The sequence below is a fragment of the Catharus ustulatus genome, chromosome 12 (genome assembly GCF_009819885.2).
Source record: "Catharus ustulatus isolate bCatUst1 chromosome 12, bCatUst1.pri.v2, whole genome shotgun sequence".
Taxonomy (NCBI): Eukaryota; Metazoa; Chordata; class Aves; order Passeriformes; family Turdidae; genus Catharus; species Catharus ustulatus.
Window position 1 is genome coordinate 4,304,816 of NC_046232.1, and position 25,465 is coordinate 4,330,280.

A 25,465-nucleotide genomic window follows, 5' to 3' on the forward strand; every position below is an offset into this window, starting at 1 on the left:
TGAAAAATTCCCCACAGTCCTCTAAACTAAAAATGGATCAGACATCTAATGCTAAAACACTTACTGCAATACAGATCTAAGAATTCCATTAGCAAGTTCCAACTTTTTTGAACTATTTTACCTGTTAAGTGGCAAGCACAACTGTGACTGTACTTTTACTTTATATATAAATTTCAGCAAGTTGATGCCAATAATTACACATGCTGTGTCTTCAGCAGAAAAACTGATTTGGATTTGCTAATCTGCAGTTAGTGGCTGCAAATTTCAGTTTCAGAAACTTTGATATGTCAGCTGAGAGCCACCTAAAAGAAATCACTGGTCATCCATGAAGCTGATTGCTGATTTAAGTCTTTTCCAGAAACTTCAATATCTCATAAATGCTAGTTCAAACACATTTTATTACTTCCCACAAAAAAATAGCAACAGAAGAACAAATATTATGTGATAAGTAATATACTATGTGATAATTATATATGGTCAAGCAAAGCTCACTGACAGCAGGATTCATGAGTTTGGATTTGAGTGCAGAAGTTTTATGCAGAGCTTTGGGGGTGCCATGTCTGATGTGTTGGATAGTTCTTTGTGAGGCAGCGCTGGTTGGGGAATTTGGGATGGCTTGGAGTAGGTGTGGCTGTGAGAGGCATGTAACAGCTCCTTCATGATAATTATGTAACCAATTCAGTCTAGGGGACAAGACTGTGCCAAATATGTCTAGTGTTTATTGTGGGCTTAAAAGAATACTGAAATGTCTTATTTTAATTTCTTTGTCAGGGACCTTTTTTAGGTTTAGATCCATATTGCCACCAGATCTGATCCAGAATGCAGCTCCATTTAGTACTCCAGTAGCCCTTCTGTCTCACAGTTTGAGCTGAAGTAGTGAGTTTTCTTTAGCTTGCTCTAACAACAAAACTTCATAACCTTCATAACTGATAAAAATGTGTCACTAGAAGTCAATATAGAGAGAGGGCTGGAAGATTACTCTCCCTGGAAGCAACCCAGTATATGCACGCAGATGACTCCTTACCAGAAGAACATGCTCCAGGAGTTCCAAGTATCCCAGGGTACATTCTGTTCCAAAGCGCAGGGCTCTCTCCCGAACTTCTTTACTCACATCTGGGTGGTATGATGCTTGCTGAGGAGGTAAAACAAGGTTAGTATCCAAAACACTCCCAACAAGAGAAGATCAACACAGAGAGATGGGGAAAGAGTAGGGAGAAGATTTTTTTATAGTGTGCAAATGACATTTGAGCTTAAGGGCCAGTCATTTCTGTTGTAAGCAAATGGTGTTGGAAGAGCAGCAGAGTTCCAATTCTGTGAAGGCTCATCAATGGTGTTAGCTTGACAGAGATTTACACAGCAATAGCAGTGCTGAAACCATCTGTTTAAATACAGAGAGAAGCTGCAGCAGAATCAGCTCTTTGTAAGGATTTCCACCAAGTGTAATGTCTGGCATCTGACATCAGTCTAACTAATTTAACCATTTAACTTTTAATAAAAAAGTGAAACCTGCAGCCTCTTCAAGCCTTGCTCTTTCTACTATAAACTTCTAGGGAACTTTTTTATTGAGCAGAAGTACCACTTGCTGCCAAGTGAAAGTTCCTGAAACACATAGCATTTCCTCTCACAGAACAGCTTCTTCCACGCCTGCAGCCTCTTCTCTCACGTTGGGATGGGGGATTATCTCACAGCTCACTAATTTTCAGCCCTTCCTGCAACCCGCAAGATCCCGAGCCAGGGTCGGTGCTGGTCTCTGGGTTCTCTCTGAAGGGAAGCTCGGGATGAGCAGAGCATGGCAACAGCCCACAGGAACCACCTCCCTCTCCTCATCTCCCCAACACCCTGAGGGGAAGGGAGATGGGAGGAACAGGACTGATTTTCCTCATCTTCAGCATACTTCAAACGAGCTGCTGAAGCACAATAAAGTTCAGAACAGTTTTTGGTTTTTATTTTCAAATAGGGCAAAGGGCCCCCGAGTATTTCTTATGCATACATTGTAAAGCATCCTAAAATGTCTCTTCTGCACTTAAATATTATTGTAACACAGGGAATTAGAGCAAGCATCTGTAGGAGGAAAATATAAAGTTCCTTCTATGTTTTGCATACATAGCTAAGACTGGTATCAGAGTATTTTTGGGGCTTTTTTAAGGTTCAGTATAAATTCTATATACTTCACAGCAGCCTTCACAGCAGCCTAAAGAGGTGACAGAAGTCGTTTTAGGAAATAATTTTTGTAACCCAGAAATATCCCAACACACATCTACACCAGTGGGGACTCACAACAGAAATGTCTTCTCCTCCAGCCTCGGGCAGAAGGTCTGCCCAAACATCTCAAACTGAAACGTGTCTAAAGAACCAGAACACATGTGTTTCCTCATGCTGAGGCTTCCTTCACTATCAGCCCTCATTTTCTCTCCACATGCTGTCCCAGCAGTAAGGCAGCCAGCACTACCCACCTCTGATACAACTCCTACCCCAACAGCATCGCCGGGTGCCTTGTGGGGGAAGGAGCGTTTGAGGGGGCTGCTCTGAGCTCCCCCTGGAGCTGTCTCTTCCCTGGCTGAACCACAGCTTGGCTGTGTCTGCTCCCAGGACTCCAGTCCAGGCACCTCAAGGTTAGCTGCCCCCAGTGCCTCCAGCAGCAGCCCAACCAGTGTTGAGAAAAGGTGAGAAGTTGCTTCCCTCAATCTACCGCCTATGGAATGATCTGAGTGATTGCTTGCTTCCATTGCTTCCTATGGGTTTGATAGATCTTTCATATTGGTTTCCTTTCCAACAGCAATCAAATAGTGATACTATGCACAGGTTAATTACAACATTGTTTTATACAAATATGTAATTTAAAAAAAATTGCTCTAACAATTCCTGCTCTAACATTCAATAAATGCAATTACAGCATTTCCACTGACTTCGATGAGAGTTGTCTCAGTACATCCCACAATCAGCATCCTTACTGTCTTTTGAAATAGCATCTGCTTATAAGAACTGAATTAGTAATCAGCTCTGTAAATTCATCTATAGCAGACCAAGCACAGGCATCTATATAACTATTAATTCAAAATCCCTATACTACTTGCCTTAAGCACCAAGCAATTAAATAGAACTTACATTCAAGTTCCTGACACTGGGGAAGTCAGAGTTATGTTCTGTACAATTCTGCCATAGATCATATACATGCACTTTTGTCTTGGCCCAAAGAACACAAAAATTTGATAATTTATCAGTGCTAATTCTACAGAGTAGCTTAATATCACTATAAAACTCCTCCAGTGTTTGTCAGATATCAAAAAACCCAAGTCTCTTTGCATCACACAGCTTTTACAGCATAGTAAGACTGCTGGTTCTTATCCCTAAAATTCAAGGCATGTGGCTTATCATGGAAATGCCATGTCCAGTAATCAATTTATAGAATTAATGGCATAAGATTTCTAAGACTCTGAGCAAAATTTGTAGAAACAAGATTTTCTAAATCAAATCTGGTTCAAACTGCGTATTTAAAATCTTTGTTAAATGACACAGTTATCTTCTCATACATTTTAGATAATGCATAAAATTAGTATTCTTGGAGACTTTTATTCCTGTTTTTCCAATAAATGCTCTTGGTCTTAAGAAAGTAGACTAGATCTTAGGCCTTGGCACTGTATCATTATGGGCAAGTAAAATGATTCCCAGCACTCTTCCTTCTGTAGACTCCTTTCTTTGTGAAAGCAATTCCCTGGGAGTTCACAAAGGCTTTTCCAGCATTCTAGACCTCCACTGTTCCATTTGCAGCAAGTTTCATCCTGTCAGCCACTTACAATGCACAAACCACTCAAAATCATTAAATTTACTTGGAGCAAATGTAAATATAAAAACATTAAAAAAGGAATGTTCATAAGTAGGTGTTTGAAAGGATGTACTGGGCTGCGCATGCATGGAAGTGTTTTATAACAGGTTTTATTACTAAAATCAGAGGATTCTGTTCTTGAGAATTTGCTGCCTGTTTGGAAAGACAAATCAAAGCAAAGTGGTCAAGAATTGTTAGACACTAAAAAACCTGCTACAAAACTAAGTCAATATAAAAAGTTTCATTCAATGGTTTTGTATAAAGGGAGTTCTAAATTAGAATTTACACTTTTGAAAGAGGAAAATTTTTAAAACAAATATAACCCTTCTGTTTGGGCAGTATTAAGCAAAAAACCAATCTGGGACTGATGTAAGCAGTTAGGATTTGACCAAATACTGAAAATCAGACACCACACAGAAAGCACCATTATTTCACTGTCACCTTCCATACATGGAAATGCAAAAGTAAATAACTGATTTACAGGCAAAGGCAGTTTGCTACTACAGTCACTACTGAAAATCAAAGGGAATGAAATCTTCATAATCCCATTTTTAAACATTTATACCTAGATATTTTTATCATCAGAACAAAGCCAAATGGCTTAACAATCATTTATGTAGCATACAGTGTAAAAAACAGAACTACACTATTTTTATAGGGCTACAGTTATTTTTATAAAGAATTTGCAATGAAAATTGCACACATTTTTGAAAAGCACAAAATAAATTGAGCAAACCAACAGATTTAGTCGGGGGAAAATAACTACTAGAGATAGATCAGAGTGATTTCTTTCACCAGTCCTTTCACTGTTCTAGGAATATTGAAATTATATATGTGACCACAGGAATATTTGTATATTCTACCACTTGCACAGATTGTTTGTCTTCTGACTGGAAACCAGGAAATCTCAGCTCAAATAAAATTCCTCATTTTCACAAAAAGAAAACAGTGAATATTAGTGCTGGGGTTTTTTGTGTGCATGGCACAAAAAATCCTTTCTGAGAGGTTCCCTTAAAATTATGTTACCCATTAACTTTGTCATAGGAAAAGCAGAAAACTGAACAAAATAATAATGTTCTGTGGAGTTAGATGCACACAAACACAAGAAGATCAATCTTAGGCAAGGAAGGGAATCTTTACCTTACAAGCTGTTAGCATGTCAGCTACTGCTTTGCGGCTCAGATTTGCTGTAGCAATCACATCCTCCTGCCTGCATGAGTTCCCAGCTGCAACAGCTTTGGCAGTTGCCATGGTGATCCCTTTCGTCATCCGGATTGATTCTTCAGGTGATGATGTCTTTTCTGGAACCTCGCTGGACTGAAACACCTAAAAGTGAAAACACAAGGAAAGTCTGATAGCAGTCAAGTCAAAGCAGAACAACCACAAGAATGAGACAGCAAACAGAAGCAGCCTTTGAACAGCAGGAAATTAGGAACATATTTGGAGTACTTGGATATCATTCCTGCCTGTCATGGGCCTGGATCCGCTAAGCCTGCTTACCTACACACACCAGAGAGAAACAGTAAGCTGAGGGAAGGAGACAATAAAAAAGGTTAACCCATTCATTTCATCTGCATTTGAATACCCACATGACAGTTACAGGCAGCTGTTCAGAGCCTTATCGGATGAAAAAATTTACTGTTCCTTTATTATATTCTTTTCTCACCCTGAGTGCTGTTTAGGCTGGTCTGGTCATATGAGGAGATCCTTCCCCTGCAAAGACTGGACCCTACCAAGTGCATGTTGATAGCACAGATCATAAGAGACTGAGAACATCCCCACTAAAATATTCAAATGTGTCTTAAAAAAGCAGAGGTGGAGCGTTGTCTCTTATACTATATTTAGTCCCCCTTAGAAACCTAAAGATACAATTTTGAAGGGTGGATCATGTGAAAATAGTTCAAATTACCTGACAATACACAAATTCTGGAATACAGGAACTGTGGGAAAATATAGGTAACAAGAGCTGCACAACCTTACTTTGATCACATATTTTTTTTTTCCCCAGATTTAGTCTGTATTTGATTGCCTTTCTTTTAATGTACTGCCTATATTTGCTTCCATTCTTTTACTTTGCACGGACAATTTGGAGTGCACAATTAATCAGGAGGGTTCTTGACAACACACAAGTGCAACCTAAGCAGGCCAGTGGTGTCAGAATGCAAATATCTGGACAAAACTGAGCCTGGTCTGTCCTGTGCTACCAGTTGATCAGTTTTTTCACATCCTCTCTCCAGAAACAAAAGCAATGTTAAAAAATGAATTCTAGTTATACATGTGAAAGACATCCCTCAATGTTGCTCAGAGTCAGCCCCTGGAATTCCAGATCAAGCCTGACACGTTTTCTTGAGTACCTATGTGCCACCCTCTGTTCTCCCCATGAATGAGATGGCCACACCACAACCAGAGGTCCATCCCTTAGCAATGCTGACAAAAGAAATAGGAACATTTCTAACAGATACCAGCCAAACTGAGAAGTGATAATGCACAATCCTCCAATGACAGATCTGAACAGGTTTTAGCTTAGAGTTACAGGATGGGATGTAACAGCCAGGTCTTCATGAGGACACATGACAGTGACTTGTGAGATGTTGAACAGAACATGCCTGACCAGGTACCAGATCAAGAGGTTTTACCACTGCCATGTGAATTCCAATAACTATAAACAGATATTTAAAAGAAAATATTTTAAAATAAATTTCCTCATTACAACAGCTTTGCCCACCCAGTGAAAACTGGGTGTTTGATGAAGAGCATTTGACAAGACAAAATGGTGCCACAGTGCAGTTATGGTCTAAGAATTGCTAATCCACAACAAAGCATTTCCTGCTGAAGACTGTGTCTACAGTGTTTTTTCTACAAAAATGAACTGTAAGTAAAGGAAGGAAAAAATTAAGCTTCTTCACAAACATGCGAGTATTAATTTAATGTCACTCACTACTATGCTAGTAAAAAAATCCCTAACTAAACTTTTATGTCTTAAAGACGAAGGAAAACAATTGTTATGGGATAACATCTACAGTAATTTCACGACCATAAGGCGCACCGGACTATAAGGCGCACCCCCCAGGAGTCGGCACATTTCGCAACTTTGTAGATCAGATAAGGCGCACCGGTCTATAAGGCGCACTTTTTTTTTTTTTTGCAGCGAGGAGCCGCGCAGCGCGCAACAAAGTAACGAATTGCTGGCAGGTGCTAAATTTGTAAACATTTTTCAAAGATCGGTGTAGCCTTTAAATGCAGCCCCAGGCGCCCTCCCCGTGCAGCATGCCCCGGCACTGCCGCCCGCCCCCGGCTGGCACGGCTCACAGCACCCAGCTTCCACCGTGTGACCGCGCTGTGTCCCGGCTTCCCTGCGGCCGGCGGCGGCGACGCTTCCCGTTGTTCCCCGCAACCGCGCCGCTTCTGTCCGCTTCCCCGGGGCTGCGTCACTTGTCGCCGCTCCTCAGCGGCCGCAGGGGCTCCAGCGGCGCCGTTTCACGGCGGCCGCAAGGGATTTCCCCGCCGCCGCCGCTTCTCGGCAGCCGCGGGGCCTCCAGCGGCACCGCGATTCGGCGGCCGCAGGGGCTCCGGCAGCACCGTGATTCGGCGGCAGCAAGGGGCTTCCCCACCGCCGCTTCTCGGCGGCCGCGGGGGCTCGGCCGCCGCCGCGATTCGGCGGCAGCAAGGACTCGGCCTGCGCTGCGATTTGGCGGCCGCGGGGGCTCCGGCGGCGCCGCTTCTTGGCGGTCGTGGGGACTCGGGCGGCGCCGCGATTTGGCGGCCGCGGGGGCTCGGACTGCGCCGCGATTTGGTGGCCGCAGGGGCTCCGGCGGCGCGGCTTCTCGGCGGCAGCGGGGGCTCGGCCGGCGCCGCGATTCAGTGGCCGCGGGGGCTCGGCCGCTGCCGCGATTTGGCGGTCGCGGGGGCTCGGCCGGTGCCGCTTCTCGGCGGCCGCGGGGGCTCGGCCGCCGCCGCGATTCGGCGGCCACGGGGACTCGGCCGGTGCCGCTTCTCGGCGGCCGCGGGGGCTCGGCCGGTGCCACGATTCGGCGGCCGCGGGGGCTCCGGCGGCGCCGCTTCTTGGTGGCCGCGGGGACTCGGGCGGCGCCGCGATTCAGCGGCCGCGGGGACTCGGGCGGTGCCGCTTCTCGGTGGCCGCGGGGGTTCGGCCTGCGCCGCGATTCGGCGGCGGCGGGGGCTCCGGCGGCGCCGCTTCTCGGCGGCCGCGGGGGCTCCGGTGTCACCGCGATTCGGTGGCCGCGGGGGCTCCGGCGGCGCCGCGATTCGGTGGCCGCGGGGGCTCCGGCGGCGCCGCGATTCAGCGGCCGTGGGGACTCGGCCGGCGCCGCTTCTCGGCGGCCGCGGGGGCTCGGCCTGCGCCACGATTCAGCGGCCGCGGGGGCTCCGGTGGCGCCGCGATTTGGCGACCGCGGGGGCTTCCCCGATGCCGCGATCCACCGGCCGCTGGGGCTTCGCCGCCGCCGCTTTATGGCGGCCGCAGCGGCTCGGCCGGCGCCGCCTTTTGGCGGCCGCAGGGGCTTCGCCGCCGCTGCTCCGATGCCGCCGCCGGGCGGGCTCTGCTCAGGGTTGTTGCGGGCTCGCACTTCTTGTTCCCTCCGCGCCCGGGCCAGGGTCACCCGGGTTCTCGTTTCCCCCTCGCCCGGGCCGGCGCCGCCCGGCTTCTCGTTCCCCCAGCGCCCGTGGTGGCGCCACCCAGCTCCTTGTTCCACCCAGGCCAGGACTGGCGTTGGCTGCTTCCCTCCCCTCTTGGCTCCTGCCAGCTGTGGCCGCCCGCTCCCGCCCCCGCTTGCGACACGGTGCTCCCGCGGCACCGCCCCCCCATTGTGGTTCGCACTTCCAGTTTGGCAAATTTCGCAACTTTGTCCATCAGATAAGGCGCACCGGACTATAAGGCGCACTTCCGGGTTCAGGGAAAAAATTTAGTCAAAAAGGTGCGCCTTATAGTCGTGAAATTACTGTAATTTAGGAGACAATTCCACACTATCACTAATTCCTGGTTATGCAGAATATCAATAGCAGGCCATCACAGGTAGGATCATTTCATAATTAAGGGGAAAATAGAAACAAGTTTAAACTGCAGACACAGTATGAGAGTGATGCCGAGGAGACACTACCAAAACCAGGATCAAAAAAAAAAGTGAACAGCATCAGATCAGAAAATAATATCATGCTGAAAACTTAAGGTCTAAAGAAAAAGGAAGAAGTTGGTCCCAGCTTTGTATAAGGATGTACTTGCAAAACCCACTACAAGCATTTAGTTCTGTACCGTGAGCTCCTGTTTGATGTACTCAATTGTGGCCTCGAGGGCTCTTGTCCCTCGAGTAGCTTCATCTTCCACTGCTTTAACAGTCTTCAAGAGGGATGTGACATTTGTTACCATCACCTGAAGAAGAGAGAAGTGAAGACAATAACATGTGAAACCTTCCTCCTGTTTTTAGAGATGGCAGGGTATGAAGCAAGGCAAACTGAGCTGGGAAACATTGTCACTTCTAATAGGACCTAAGAGACTTCATGAATTCTACTTGTTACAAGACTAAATACCAACTCTTGTGTTGTCCATGACACCATGATAATTAAACAATAAAGGAATTTTCAAGCAATCAGAAATTGCTGAAGTCAAAGTTCCACACGTTTATCAAATGTGATTGTACAGACACTTTCGAATAAAACTTAAGAATAAGGTTTTACCTTGGCAGCACCTTTCAGCTGGTACATGGAGGGATCATCTGCTGGTTTGCTGGCAGCTCCTTTGGTAGCACCAATGAGATCAGAAAGGGCCTTTGCAACATCCTTGATAGCATTGATCAGAACAACCTATGGAATGAGAAACAGCTGTAAGGTTCAGGCAATAAAGGGTGTCTGTGTGAGAGTGTGATTTTTAGAACATAGCTAAAAAAACTCTATGTAATTTCAAACATCCACAATATGCTTGCCTGCTTCCATTTCACTGAGATCCAAACAAACAACTAAAGAAATATTAGGGATAATCCACATGGAAGAGTTGTAGAGTTAATTGAAAAACAAGATAGATATAGCTGGAAAATGGCAAGAGTTTGTCAGCCTACACAAATAATACAGAGCACATCCCAGACATAATCTGGATAAGCAGCTTTAAAGACCTGCAAGCTCTTCAGAACAAAAATGGGATGAGCCAGAGCTCCAATCACAAGTTAGTACTAATGAGCCAAATATTTTGCCAGAAGCATCCCAGCTGGAACACAACAGTGAAATAAAAGCAGAAGGATTGCACAAAGGCCTGACTAGCTTCACTCAATGCTTGAGCCTCTTGACTGTATTCTAAACAAGTGATATCTGAGTACACCCAGAAAAGTCCCAGAGGAGACAAACCATATTGTGTTGCTTAAAAGTGTAAGTCACACGAAGTTCTACCAAATGAAAACTGTTCTCTGTAAGAGTATCAGAAAATCTTAAAACATCTCACCTGTGTTTCAGGATCATCAGATCCCAAGCTAGCTGCTCCCAATTTTACTACCTCAGCAAGCTGAGTGATGGTGTTAGCTGATGACTGAGCTGCTTGGGCCAGTTTGTCCTGACTTGAGGCAGCACCAGAAACCAGCAATTTTGTGTCTTCAACTAAAGCTTTTGCTGTTTTCAGGATATTTTCCCTGTAGCAAAAGAAGAGGAAGCAGGGAAGGAGTGGAAAAAGAAAAAATGTGTTTTCCAGTGTTATGGTGACTAACAGCTACATGAAAAAGCTGATCTAAATCATCATACCAGTGTCCATTCATAATATAACACAGGTCAAGGGTGTAAGTAAAAAAACCCAAACCAACAAAACCAACTCTTAATAAACAGCAGCAGAGCAGTTGGGGCAAATGCAGGGCAGTGTAATAAAATGAGCCCTTCTTGAAAAGAAATAGATAGGGCAATAGCATCAGAGAGCATTGTATTTGAATACTAAAAGAAAATCTGGCCATGCTGTGAGAAAAGCTGTTGAACATCCACATTAATCGGCATTTTGTAAGAAAAAACTAAACTAATCATGGGCAAGGAAGGTAGAAGGAAGAATGCAAACAGGAACAGAGAGTGTGTCCTGGTCAGGGTCCCCACTCTGCTCCCACCCACATCTGTGTTCTGATGTGTCAGTACAACAAATCCAAAGCAACATCTAGGTAAAAGAAGAAATCATTTTGAGTATGCTGTTCACAAAAAAGTCAAATCCCAGGTTTCCCATTTCTCCTCTCACTCCCCTGCCTCACTCAATTTCATTCACAAGAATCCAAAATGACATGTCCCAGTCTCTTCTGCGAGTCCCACTGTTCCCCTGGGCATTCACTCTCCCATCTTCTTCAGCAACACTGACCTGTGATCTGCAAATGATTCATTGTTCTCAGCATTAAGGGTTCCAGCAGTAGCAAACATGATAGTGGTATCCAGATCTGCAATTATCCCAGACACAGCACTGGCTGCAGTAATACAGGCTTGTGTGCCTTTGTTCCCTGCCTGGAGGGCAGATAAAACCAAGGAGACCTAGAAACAACAAAAAGCAACAAGGTGGTCATTGAAAGAAAGTTGATCCTGTGAATCATTACTACTCTCTTTATCAGCTTTAACTTTACTTACAAGGTACTGTCTACCCCTGCCTAAATTTGAAATTGTCACTACTCCTGATCCCATCATGAAAGTGGTACAGTCGAGAGCACATTAAAACATGCTGAAACAATGGCATTTGGTGAAATCTGAAAGCCACTGGCACCAACTCTTAATGCTCATGTCCAGCAAAAGAAGAGATGCCATCAAAAACGTACAACAAAACTACTCAGGCCATTTATCTGAAGAAGATGTTTCCAAGGAACAGAGTTTGAAGATGCAATTCCAGGCGGTTACTTTGGACCTGCCCATTGCTACATGAAACCACATGTCACTGACCAACCTCCCAGTAACTATGGCCAGGGAGTGCCTCATAAGGCACAAGAGCCATCTCACATCTTGGAATGTTGTTTTAGACCAATCTCCCTCTGATAGGAGGTTGAAGGTTTATTGCAAGGCCTAGGAAGGACTAATCATGGGCTAATTCATCACATGAACACTGAAAGTGTGAAAGAAAAGACCTTTGGGTAATTCAGACACTACTGTACTACAACATAAAGTTAAAAGAAACAATTTCCTGAATCCAGTGTCACTGGTTGACTTCAGTGGAAGCTTGGTAGACAAACACCACGGGGTAACAAGGAAAGCTGTCTTACCTTTTCTGTGACAGCACGAGCACATTCTATCAACTCCTTTTTGGTGTAGCTGTCTGTAGGGCAAATCTGAAGAGCTCCAGCTTTTTGCACAAGAAAGATACACCCATGGCCAAGCTCCTGCACCCGAGTCCTGATCTGGAACCCGATCTAGATGGTAAAGAAAGCACAGGAAAAAAGGAGGAAAGAAGAAAAATAAATGTCATGCAGGCACACTGTGTCAACACAGATGGAAACACCATCTCTGTGGTGAATACCTATATTCCACCCATCACTGTATCCTCTGCAAAGATCCGAAAAAAATACAGATGTAATTCCATCTACACATGAAGGACAGCCCTATAAAAGGCTCTCTGATGAAACAGGGCAGGAATGACCCAGAGCCTGGGACAGAGAAGGGGTAAGGCAGGTACCCAAGTCAAACGGATGTAATTCAAGCACACACAGCTTCACATTTAAACAATGCTACTTCATCGTCCAGAATGTGAGCTGTACTCAAGGTATGTGCAACAGGTAAAAAGCACATGATACTGTATATTGCTGATACTGGGTCAGAAAGTATGTAAGTATGTGATTCTCCTTCCTTGGTTTTGAACCTCGCACAGTCTTCACTCTCCACAATCATTCACACCCATGTGGAGCACTGAAATGGGGAAAATCCTCTTACCGCTTCAGATTTATTAATAATCCTGCATCCCAAGATGTGTGGTCCCTGTTTTGAAACTTGATAGTTGTAGTCCCTGCCATCATTCCAGTGGGATTTAGGATTAATACATGAGCAGGAACCACAGCCATTAGTATCACAAACAGAATTATTTTAACCTCAGGCACAAAGTAACATGCAGAAATGATAATTCAATTTAACAATACCAAGCCAAGTGCAAGCCACTGCTTTTCATGAAGCTACTGAACACAAAACATTTAAGTAAGTGTATCAGCAGGATGTGTAAGCACAAAGTCAAAAACTCTTTGAAGGACTTTTATGTAGATAATCTGATATATCTGGTGAAAGTGAGATACCCTCTTATCCCATCTTGACAAAGTTTGTCTATGCTCCAGTAAGAAGACAGGGGTGAAAGAGTAGATTTGTGCAGCTGTGCTCAGAGAAGATGCAGCAACTCCAACAACAGGTTAATGCAACTGAGGCGAGCAGCCCATCCTCCTCACTTAGCACAAGGCAAGTAAGATGCTTCTCCCACATTACATTCCAACTCTGAGCTATGGAGGATGTCCTTCAACAAAAGATACTTGTGCTCTGACTGCTTGCATGAATCCCACTTTCAGGATACGAAGTTATACTTAAAATCACTTAGAGGTAAGATTAAAAAAACCCATATACATATTTGTAACTTGTCAAAACATGTAAGATTGAAGGAAAGCCGCACAGTAACATGTTAAGAGTTTTAAGAGTTTTCTTTGTATTTGCAACTTGTCTGTAAGTAAAAATCCCAAGTAATTTAGGAGGTTCTGTTGTGGTCTATGAATTTATCCACTTTTATCCTGAGCTGTTTCTTTCTGAAGCCAGACAGAGGTTTTGACAAAGGGTTTCTGTTCTTTGATTGGGCAATTCTTATAACAAGGCTTGTCACCTTTACTGTGTTCTTCACAGTAAAAGAACACCCTTGTTAACACCACTGTGTACAGAGAATAAAGAGGTCTAAAAACTGCAGACCTCCTCTGGTTCTGCTGTAGCTGCAGCCATTCGGCCCTGGAGAGCCAAATGCCCATAGTCATTGGTCATTTGCGATGCAAGTCCTCCCAGCTCCTCCGGGTTAGTAACCGACTTAGTCATCTGAAAAAAGAACACAGGCAAGAGAAAAAGAAAATGGACAGGCATGAGACAACTTGTTAATAAACCCCAGATTAGAAGCACACTCAGATATCTGTTTGTCCACACTGATAAAATGGGGTAATCCGCTTGCCACAGAAGGAACGTGTCCTCCAACAGGAATTCCAGAGGAAACTCAAGCAAACATGCTTTATTAGAGTCATGGCAACTGGGCAGTTGCTGCACAAACAGCAGCAATCAAGGAGCAGCAGTTAGAGCCAATACTTCACTCTTTGACACAGAGGGGTCATTGGCCCCATTATTCAGACTTGGATGGGAAGTGGGGTTTGTGTGCCAGCCACCTTATTTTGTCAAAGGTGAGCTAATGCCCATCAGCCTCAGCTGAGATGTGGGATCATGGAAATGGAAAAAATCTGAGGACCAATGCAAAACACATCTCAGATGAGGGAAAACTATGGAGAAGAAATAGGCAGGATGACACAGAATGTCTTAGTAGAATGCCAGTATAACTGAGTCTCTCCTTAGAAAATTCCTACCTTTTAGCACAGATAGTTCTGTCTCAAATTAATTTAAGAAAAAGCAACAGAGGTCCATCCCTGGGACAAAACTAGTTTTAGACAAATTTCTGCTGTCATAGGTGGCAGAATCATGGACCTGTGGTGACTGCAAGAGGAACTGACATTGTAAAAAATCCTGTCTGTAGCACTCATGAGCAGTCACCTCAGCTCTCTCAACAACAAATTAGAAACCACTGCACTGTTCCAAGGGAAAACACATTATGCCTTACTGTGAAAGACAAGTCAAGAAAAATCTCAATTCAACAGCTGTCTTTTTTCTTTTTTTAAGCCCAGGTGAGTTATAGAAATGAAAGAAAAGGACAGTGAGGGATGTTGATCTGCACGCATTCATTAAGCATTATAGGGCTCTGAAAACACTGACGTTATTTCACTGGCTACATGAAACAATAAGTGTGAAAGAATATCCTGAAGTCATTGATAAACAAAAGGTGGCATTTCAACCCACTTAAATGGGCTGATGAGAAAGCATGTGTTTTTCCTTTTATTTCTATTTGAAAATGAGCCAAATAAAGAGCTTTTGTGCAGAAGAGCTGCAATACTGTAGAGGACCCCTCTGTAATCACAGCACTAAGATGCAAGAGTTAAACTGACAAAATCATCACTCCTTTTGCTCCAGCACCAAAAGAGATAAGGTTATTGAAAATTTAATGATCAAGAGTGTCTCAAGATTGCACAAATAATTCCATGTTCCTTATGTACACAGAGTTTGGACCCTGTTAAAGTAATTTCTTACCATTTCCTGTGCTGTAACAGCAATGGCTTTAGAATATTTCACCACAGTAGTCTGATAATCAACAAAAGTTCCTTTTGGATCTGGAGGTGTACCTTCATCCAGCTGCAAGACAGAAGAAAAAACACAGCATTAAAAGGTCACAATAAACAGCATAATTTACAGGCAATAGTAAAATATTAGATTCTATGATCTCTCTCCAGATACGCAAGTGAAAATAATGCACCAGGATGTGCAGAGCAGCTCAGTACATACTTGAGCCCAGGTTATGGAAGATGCAGAGAATGCAGTGTAAAGTTTTTGAGCATGAGGTTTGCTTCTCATGCAAGGTCAAACAATCTGCTCTTCTCAGCTAATAAAGGAAGGTGCAAATATTACAAACCAAAATGTTCATGCCAGAAGATAATATAAGATCTCTTTATGTGCTAAAGACTTCAATCACTAAGTCAGGATAGGATGAGCCAAATATTTGGATTGAACTCATACACTTTGCAACTATACATCTTCAGTAGAATGCATTACAAAGCATAGCAGAGTGTTTCAGGTTTTGACATCATCTTCTCTGAAAGCAACTTGCTACAAGGTTGGCCCGCTGTTCCTTTAAGAGACTAACATGAAAGATAAGGGGAAAAAAAGATGACCTTTCTTAAGTCATCTTCTTGACCTAAGATGATAGTTAAATGCCAGAATATTACTGAACAAACTATTTTGTAGGAACTCTAACATGTACCATGTAGATTGTAAATGTGAGCACCATGGCCCATATCAGTTTTATTTTACAATATGCAAAATCAAATAATCTTCAGGTTTCCTGTGACAACATTTCATGACTGACCATTGAAATAGTACTAGTTTGTCCAAAGCTCTGCAATGGATCAGCTTTCAAGCACAAAGTGAGAAAGGGGTCAGTTTCTATGCTCACCTTGGTCATTGCCTCTGCAATCAAGTCTACCATACCTCCAACCATGCCAACTTCACTTGCAGCTTCATTTAAAGTGACCATGATGTCATCCACAGCCTCCTTCATCAGCTGTGCAGCCTCAGTGATGGCATCATGAGTATGAGAGGCCTGGAGAACACAAAATGAGAAAACCAAGATAGTCAGAGGATGTTCTCTCTGCTAAACAATATGTGAATCAGAAGTGTAAGAAATTAAAACAAAGGCATTGAAAATAACACTTCTGGGCACAGGTGACAAGTAAAACACTTCAGCAAAATGGACAGAACAAAACTTGTTAACTCCTACAAGGAGCCATGGCACATGATACTTTCAGCCTCAGGTGCCACAGTCTTTTTTAATGTCCTCTAAAGATGGTGGCTCTTTGTAAGGCACAAATCATGACCTGAGTTATGAACAGTTGTGTGCTGCTGCTCTTTCCTGGCAAGGGTCCCCATCCCATTGGGCCATGCAGCAGACAAGTCATGGTTTTTAACCATTTGTTTTCTCTATGAGAGCACAGATAGCTGCTGTCATACCCTGACTTTGTGTCCCCTAAGAGGATGCTGTGAGAAGACTGGAATCCTGTCTTGCAGAAATTTTTCCACTCTCAGGAGCCATCAGGAGAGATGTCACTGGCACTTTGACTGTGAATGTATCCCTTGACTGTACAGCAGGCATGTGCTGGGTTTTCTGTGATACTTGCCTTCTTCTCTCACCCCTAATGCCACACAACCACCTTACCTTGGGGTTTCCTCCCCCTTCTTTGGCAGCATACAGTATCTGTAAGGCAGATTCTGCTAGAGTCTTGCTCTGGTCCAACACAGTCATCTGTTGCTGATGATTCAGTGTCTTGGATGCCACACCAACTGCAGCTAAAACAAGGGGTTCGAAGTAACTTGCCAGCTGTGTTACCTAAGAAAGTCAGAACAACCCCAGAAAGCCATTAACCACACTTCTCAGGGGAAACTGAGAGAAAACACATTCCCTCTTTACCACTGGGATGTGGGTTAGCTCAAGGAGCACAATGCTGCTGCACTGTACAGCATTGGTTTGGATCATGTGCCCAGGGTCTGCATCTCTCATCACTGACCAACTCCTTTGCAAAGCTACAGGTGTTCTCCTCCAGAAGTACATGGTCCCTTGAGGTTATGTGTAACTCTTCAAGACTGTCATAATACCACATGCTATTCAAGAGCATCCCTGAAAAGTGTCTACTCTGGACAAGGGAGGAACCTTTCAATATTTGTTGCCTCTACAATTTTCACTCTCAAGAATATATAGGATAAGAACTTACCATGTGAGAAACTCCTAAATCTTGCAATAACCATGGTAAATATACTTTTGGAATGTGAATTCTAACATTTGTTTTTTTGGACAGACATTTTATAAGCATGAATCTGACTCTACTTACACTCCATACAACAGAGGAAGACATTTACACAAAGCCCTTATCCAAAAACCTCAATAAGAATATCTTTCCTCTGGCCCAAAATGCAAAAAGGTTTATTTGGTCTTAGCTCTGAGAATTTGAAAATTCCATATTTTTTTCTCCTTACAAGTATGTTCTGCTCTCCCATAGGAAGAGAAACTGCTATGAGATTGGGGGTCTTCCCTAACATTCAGCTTCCAAGACTTCAAATGCCTTTGTCATGCAGGAGAGTACCTTGTGCCCCAGCTGAGCTGCCTCTCCCCGAGCTGCAGTGGCTATGGGGTCAATGAGGTGGCCAATTTCCTGTACAACTGATGTCAGCTGTTCCTGTAGAGCCTAAAAGAAAGAGAAATTGTCAGTTGCTATCACAGCTGTTTCTCTTATCCAGTTGTCAGTTGTGCCCTCAGACATTCAACATCCAAGCCAACATCCTCAAAGCAGTGGATAAATAAGCAGGATGGATAAAGTATTAGGACAGAAAAAAGGGGGAAGTTGTGGCCAAATTGCAAGGACTGAGATAACAGCTGTAGCTGAAACTACAAGAGTTATGTTCAGCACTGATGATTCTTTCTATTTGCTGGAAAGAACAGGAGGTTCTGGGTCAGACATCATTATCCATTTGCTGTTTAAGATGTCTAAAGACTGCCATCTTGGGGAGAGGGTCAAATGCCATTTTCCCTTTGTCTCCCTACGTGTGGTCACCTGTGGTGGGTGCTGTCTTGGAAAGGGTATTTCTGCCACTTTGGGTGTCTCTGTTTTTCTTATAAGTGACCCATTATGGCAGAATGCAGATATCCACACTATGAGTTTTCCTCATATATTTCCTCATTTATTCTCCCTTACACTCTTTCAACAACAGCCAACCTGAGATGGGCCTGCTCCTCTTAGGTTTATACTAAAAATCTGGAGATAGGGCGTTGACAGTAGCAAACTCAGGGCTAGGTGTCCTCTCTCACTGCAATGTGATCAAGTCCCCACTGACACCTCCCAAGCTATTTTTGCCCTGACAAAGATTGAGTATCACTGCACCAATCAGAAAATTATGAGGAACACTGATTTAAGTGTGAAGAAATATTTTTCAAAGCAGAAAATACAGTGCAAGAACAAAAAACTCTGCTGTAGATTTTGAAGTTAGCAGGAGAAATCCACTAGCAAAGGAAAAATATCTCTGAAGGACAGAGATGAGGAGTGACCTCCTGAATACAATCTGCAGGACAGGAGTAAACATATTAAAAGCATATTAATGGCTTGGTCAAGACATAAATACTGGCTTTTAATTCAGAGGCCCTTGAGTACTTGGCAGTCGTCAGGATTAAGGTCACTCTCATGACAGGCAAGAGAAAAAAGATTATTTTTGCCCTTTGTTACATTCCTTCACTGCTGTATAAATAACTGCCATTTTTGGTAACATTTTCGTCAGTTCAACATGGTGAACAAGATAACTTCGTCATTTCAATTAAAATGAATTATGATATATTTCCTGCAATGATTTCTTTTGCACAGCTTCATCTGGTCTGACATGTTTCTGGTATGCAGTGCTACAGCCCAAAGAAACCACTCCAATGAACATGTAATTTCAAAAAGCAACAGTATGAAGAGACTTAAATACCAAGATGAGAATCTCAACGTGAGATTGAGACAACGTGAGTTGAGACACAGAAGAGGGCAGAGAAAGGAGCTTTCTTAAAGTGAACATATCAACATCAACTTCAAATTTCATTTATTAAAGGATAAACTAGGCATTAAAAAAAAGAACATTGACATTTACATCATTACGCTTCTAGGAGTAGACTAGCTTCAGGAACAAATATATTATGAATCTTCAGAAACTAACCCTGGCTTCCACATGGCAAGACACCACAAAAACTGTCAGTCTGTTATATCAGCATAGAAAGTCAGAGTAATATGTGGGTGGCAGTACAAAATAACTACTTTCACCCTGCTATTCCCTGGTGATTCTGGGATCTTTGAACAAGTAATACACTTTCGTCTGACTTTGCCTAGAAAGATTCCAGTAAGGACACTTCTCCCCTTACTAGCAGTGGATTGTGCTGTGATTGAGCAGCAGAGTGTCCAGCACTGCTCTGTTTGTGCCTGTGCTTTCTCACCTCCACGGAGATGTCATCCCTGGTGGCCAGGCTCTGGCTGACAGCAGCGAGCGAGGCCTGCTCAATGTCCCTGATGCATTTGTTGATCCCATCGATGGAGAAATCACATTCTCGCTGCCCTGGGGCCTTGTCCCTGCAAGACAGAGACCCTAAACTGAGCATGGTGGCAAGGAGCAGTGCTTTTCCCAAATCCACACAGGGCCACTTAAAAAAAAAATACAAAAAATAAGAAAAGCTATTTTCCACGTATTGCATGTTGGTACACGATCTACACGGAGGTAATGTTAGCCAGTGTTCATTTTCTATAGTATTCTTTATTACATTCACCTTAGAGTGAATAGGGGTGGAACCAGAGAAGGAGAACAGAATACAAACACAGAACAGTCCTGCAGTGCTGCAGGGTGCTGCAGTCATCAATTATGATTAAATACCTAGTGTAACTGGGGAGATATTGAGCATCACAGATTAATTTCCACCAGTGAAAAACAGCACAGTGCTAATGGCCAGATGGCATTTTTCTTTATGAACAGTTGCTCAGTTACTACAAAAGACATACCTGATAGAGGTAATAAGACTCTTGATAGAATCTGAGACTGTATGGGAATGCCCTGCTAGTACAGACCATGTAGGAGGGTCTTTGGGATTGATAGCCAGAGAACGAGCAGTTTTGATCAATAAAGATGAGCTCTCCAACATTGTCTTAGCAGAAACCAGAATTGGCTCCTGTGCTCGTGATCCCTGTGGTCAGGAAGGTATAAGAAGAGAAAGAACATTTTAAATTATTATTTGAGTTCATCCACACTTTCTGCTCCAAAAGTCTATTTAATTAACAGCACTGACATGGAATTATAATTTCATCCATTGTACTATTATATTCACAGATAGTCAACACAGAAATAGAAGAAAAATAATCAGTCCAACAGCTTTCTCTGAAACATACTTAAGAAACATGTCTCAAGTTAAGAAATGCATTTTCCAGTTGAGATACAAGAGAAACAATGACACTTGTCTTGTTGCAGACTACAGCAATATCATTGAAAATACACTTTGTCACAAGAATTGTTGTCATCAAAAGATGGGCCCTTTCCCCAGTCAGACTACTAACTCCAAGTGATGACTGATGACTCCTGACAGGGTTATCATCTGTGTATCTATTTTACTGCAAATAATCTGATAAACCCAGGTACCACAGACCTGGAGGACACACTTAGATTTCAGTTACAGCCCCACAGCTGTTAGACTGCAACAGCTAATGCATCATCTGATATTGTCATCTGGATCAGAGCCTGACAAAAGCAGGAAGCATCCCTTGGAGGCCAGTAACAACACATGGCCTCTCCTCCAAAGCTTTTACAAAGCTTGAGGGGTTTGCTTTTTTATATCTTTTCCTTGTGAAAAAAAAACCCCAAACTCAACTAATCCTTTATTAGTCTCTTCACATTCTACTCTGCTCTGGTTACACAGTTTGAGGATGAAGAACTTGTGGGCAAAAAGGAAAAAACAATAACATCCCAGCAACATCCCTTTGATTCTTTTCAGAACTAACTAGGTTCCATTTGTTAAAACTGCTCTTGAGAGAGAACAAAGGGGATATTTACTACTGTATTGCATGGAAGAATCCAGCTACTAAAACATGCAAATCATCTGTGCTGTATGGCTTTGCTAACAGCAAACTTGCAGCACTTAGTGTAGCCAAACTGGTAGAAAAGTCAAGGTCAGAAGTTAAACAAAAGACAGAATGCCCTGTGAACACCCAGAAACCCAAGGAAATACTTTGGCATCTTTACACTCACTCACTCTCAACATGTGATTAATTAAATATTTTCAACTTTTGAAGGATGGAAATGCAGTATCCTGCCTTACCTCAGTGCTGATCTGTGCTGGGATACTGACAAATTCTGGGTTTGAAGCAAATGCTGTCAAGTTTTCCACAGCCTCTATTAAAGGTGCAGTGGCAATTCTGCACTTGTTGCGGTTCTCCTCAGAGAAATCTCCATCCAGTGCCTGGAAATGAAATCAGGATTGAGCTCTGTCTGAATGGGTTTCTTTAGCAAAATTGAAGGAAAATGGCTTAAGTCTTCCTAGTTTTAACTCACTACATGTTGACAATATTTGAAAGCTCCTCCACAAACAAGGCTGATGCAAAGAATGTGATCTTTTAGGTGTGTCTTCCTTTCCTCAGCTGGTCACTGACTCTAAACTGCTGCAGGTTTTCTGTCATTGCACTCTGATGAGTCTCCCATGTCTCTCTCTGATGAGACTCAAGTCTCTCAAGTGTCCCAGGACCTCACAGTCCAAAAGGGTGGAAGGGGCTAACTCCCACATTTTTGTGGTTTGTCAAGGTTGTTTCCTATAAATTGATGTTGAAAGTTTTTACTTATTTCTGTTTTAAGCAAATGAGTAATATATTGCTCTCATTTTCACCCAAGTCAACTGATTTCTCACAATCTCAGAATAAACATTTCAACTAATGAAATCAGATTAATGGTTTCCAGAAGGGTTCAGAATTGTGAATTCTCCATGGCTTCACAAGTATTACTTCTGCTTGCATGAAAAAAAAAACTACCCCCTAGCAAACTGCTAACAGGAATCTGGAAAATAAAAGGTTACTATTAACAGGAGACTAGCAACATAAATGGTTTCTGTTTGGTTCCCACTATTATTTATTTCTTTTTTTTGTCCTATAGGTAAGGTAAAGTTGTCAGAAACAGCTCCAAAAACCTCCATATACTGGGGAACATAACGCCATTAAACACCTTCACATTCAGTTGCTTGCAGATTATTCTTATGGTGCAAGCTCATTTAATACATCAATCCTGAGGAGTCTCATACTGGATGGGCCAGCTGCCTTTTCTAGTATTAAAACTGCCCAGCTCCTTTCAGCTTGAATTCAGCAGTTACACCACTGAACATATTTGCCAATTCAGATCTTCAAAAATTTAATTAGTGATTTTTTTAAACCATGCATATTCAAGAAGATAAAAAGATATTCCTAACTGTTCTGATTCTAACTCAATGGGGGGAAAAAAGCAAAAAAATACCCCCTAAAATAACAAAGGAAGAAGAAAGCACAGTTGAGTAGCATTTGTACCTTGATAGTTTTAACCAGGTTAGCAGTGCTGTTTGCAACTTCCTTGGCAGACTGCACAAAGTGTCTCTTGGCAATAGGATTTGCTGTTTTTGATGAGGCAATGCGACAAGCATTGCACAGAGCAGACGTGTGTTTGGCCACGATCGTGGCAGCCGATAAGACCTGTAAAAAGCAGCACAGAACAGGCACAGGGTCAGAGAGGGGAGAGTAACCACACTGCAACATCAGTGTCCAAGGCCAGGCAACAGGGTCAAACCAAAACAGGGGTGGTCTCCCTGCAATCCTCTGCAATCACCTGCGATGGGCTGCTCGCTGGATCAACCAGGTTCTGGCAAGCCATCTGGATCGCTTGGTTGGCACGGGCAAATTGAATGGGGTCAACAAGGCCCTGCTGACCAGCCTGGCTGTTTGGATCTGAGATACCGACCAGGTAAGCAGCCTAGAAACGGGAAAAAGAAGAAAACAATCCCAATAAATCATGTTAAATCTGTCTAGGATCTCTTATAAACTGGCCATATGTCATAGCACATTGTGGTCAGAGATTATTCAGAAATCTGTGAAATACAATTACCATTTGTTTGTAGCACTACATCTCCAGAATCCACTGAAACCAAGAAAAACCTTACACTTGAGAAATTTAATTAGTTGAAACAAAACTAATAGTCCACTGTTTAGAGAGCTGCTATCCTTGAAACATTACTTGTCACTTGTATAGCCAATGGAGAGAGCTTTAATGGTTATAGATACTGGCAAATTATTTACTGTATTAGCCATGGTTGGAGGCAGTGGGGTTTTTTTGCCAAGACCACAAAAGCAATCCAGCAAAGGCACTTCTGCTGAGTGCAGGTCCCATCAGGCCTGCAGCTACTGGTCTCACTGCAGCTCAAGGTGTCTGATGGCCAACCTTCCCTCCTCTCTCGGTTATAAGTTTCATGCTTCTCAACAACCACAACTTGCCTGAACTGTCACAATCATACATGCAGATTCCTCATATCTATTACAGATAAATTATCTGTCACCTCAATACGCCAGTAAGGCAACTCAGAGTTAGATGTGGAGGAGATTTAGTCTATACTAAGGCATTACACATTTGGGAAAATCAAGAAGTTTTCAGATGCAGAGCACAATCCCCCATGGCCAAATCCTTCACCAAGGTGGCTGTATCAGCTCTTTATAGTTCATTCACTTGTCAGATCAGTAACACCACAGAGATCAGACCCTAATTTGTTGTAGCAGCTTAAGAATTTTGGTTATTCAAAAAGTATCTCAACAGCTGAAACAGGTTTTTTCTTAGTTCCAACGTCTGAAATTTGAAGTGCTCCTTAAGAACTTTTACAAACTAGAACTTGATTCATTACTTTGAACTGTAACTTCTTTGTGCATTTTTCTATTATGTAATAGTTCTGAGCTTGAGTTGTAAACATGAATTCCATATGCTGCAGCTTTGCTTTATCCTCAGCAAAGCTTCCTTCTAGATGCCATTTACCTTCCTTAGAAAATACATGTTATTGCACTCTGCTCCTCCTGAAGTTTGTGCAGTTTCTGTGGATCTACACAGAAAACACCGCGTAATGCAAAGTCATCACTTGTTTGACCACAGGGAAGTGAATTTCAGATTTACAAACTCAGAACATGAGCTTGCTAAAAAAATAAAAAAAACTTAGTTGCTTTACAGCCTTCAGTCTCTTACCTGAGCTGCTGCCTCTGTGAGGCCACAAAGAGCCTTGGATGCAACTCCAACACATTCTCCAAAGACTAAAAGATCCCCAGTTTTTGCATTCTGAGAAATGCCCGCCATTGACTCTCCAAGAACCTCAAAAATTAAAAAGCCAAAGTTATTTTCCAAATATGCATGCCTTCAATACCATTTAGAAACAAGCAATTGCTGGCCTGAAACCAATTTTGGCCCACAGATTCCCCGGACTTGGCTTCCAGAATTTTTAGACTTCACTGAACTGGGCACATTCCTCTGTGTGGTGTGAGGGGTCAGCCATGCACACCAACACTGGACTGATGGGGAACATTAGCACTACTACAGCTCAAATGACTAAGAGGGTACAATCTAATTTAATTAATTTAACCTTCATTAATTTTGCTTCATCCATTAGTCATCACAGCTAACCAGCACTAGGTGCATGTCACAGACTGCAGAACATGACAGCCAATCCTGCAGATGCTGTTGACACATACAGGATCATCTTTGTAACCAAACTCACTGAAGCTCAGTGGAAATGAAACTGCACATACACTTCTGGAACCATCTCAGTGTCAGAATGCACATGAATTCCCACATTATGTCCCATTGAATTCAGTTCACTCAGCTTTAAAATTCAAAATGAACTCTGACTGCAGTAGAGCATTAGATGCAAGATGACACATACATTCATTAGGCACCTTCTTTATCTTTTAGAGAAGAAGGAATATGATACAATTCCAAAACATCAAATAATAAGGACACCAAAAGCCAGCTTCAAAGGAAGCTGTACAGCATGGTTCAATTAGAAATAACTGAAGATGTTTCCCACAGGTTTTCTGATGTGCTGGGGCTCAGACATTTGGCAAAGCTGTTCTGCACAGAACAATACAATGGAACTTCATTGCCAAGCTCTCCCATTCATGCTTTGGGCTTTTCCAACATAGCTTCAGTCAAAATACAGCACCCCAAAGCATGACATGCTTTCTAGTGCACAGGAGAGGAAAGGAGAGAGGAGAAGCTTTCAGAGCATTGTGTACCAGTCACTTAATCAAAAATTTTTTACTGAGGGGATAC

The 25,465-nt window shown here is 42.9% G+C and overlaps 1 protein-coding gene across 4 annotated transcripts in view; it reads right to left on the reverse strand.

Moving 5' to 3' along the window:
* Window positions 1-25,465, reverse strand: part of TLN2 (talin 2) — a 150,624-nt gene that overhangs the window by 18,372 nt on the left and 106,787 nt on the right. For all 4 annotated transcript variants that reach the window (XM_033070221.2, XM_033070219.2, XM_033070218.2 and 1 more), the window contains 18 exons: window positions 24,386-24,508; window positions 22,991-23,134; window positions 22,696-22,857; window positions 21,468-21,608; window positions 20,161-20,342; window positions 19,605-19,737; window positions 17,731-17,832; window positions 16,809-16,979; window positions 16,050-16,196; window positions 15,131-15,232; window positions 13,703-13,822; window positions 12,034-12,180; window positions 11,151-11,317; window positions 10,269-10,452; window positions 9,515-9,640; window positions 9,093-9,209; window positions 4,964-5,149; window positions 1,025-1,132 (listed from right to left, as the gene is read on the reverse strand). In XM_033070221.2, the coding sequence (XP_032926112.1) occupies window positions 1,025-1,132; window positions 4,964-5,149; window positions 9,093-9,209; window positions 9,515-9,640; window positions 10,269-10,452; window positions 11,151-11,317; window positions 12,034-12,180; window positions 13,703-13,822; window positions 15,131-15,232; window positions 16,050-16,196; window positions 16,809-16,979; window positions 17,731-17,832; window positions 19,605-19,737; window positions 20,161-20,342; window positions 21,468-21,608; window positions 22,696-22,857; window positions 22,991-23,134; window positions 24,386-24,508 (2,562 nt within the window). The remainder of the gene's footprint in view (window positions 1-1,024; window positions 1,133-4,963; window positions 5,150-9,092; window positions 9,210-9,514; window positions 9,641-10,268; window positions 10,453-11,150; window positions 11,318-12,033; window positions 12,181-13,702; window positions 13,823-15,130; window positions 15,233-16,049; window positions 16,197-16,808; window positions 16,980-17,730; window positions 17,833-19,604; window positions 19,738-20,160; window positions 20,343-21,467; window positions 21,609-22,695; window positions 22,858-22,990; window positions 23,135-24,385; window positions 24,509-25,465) is intronic.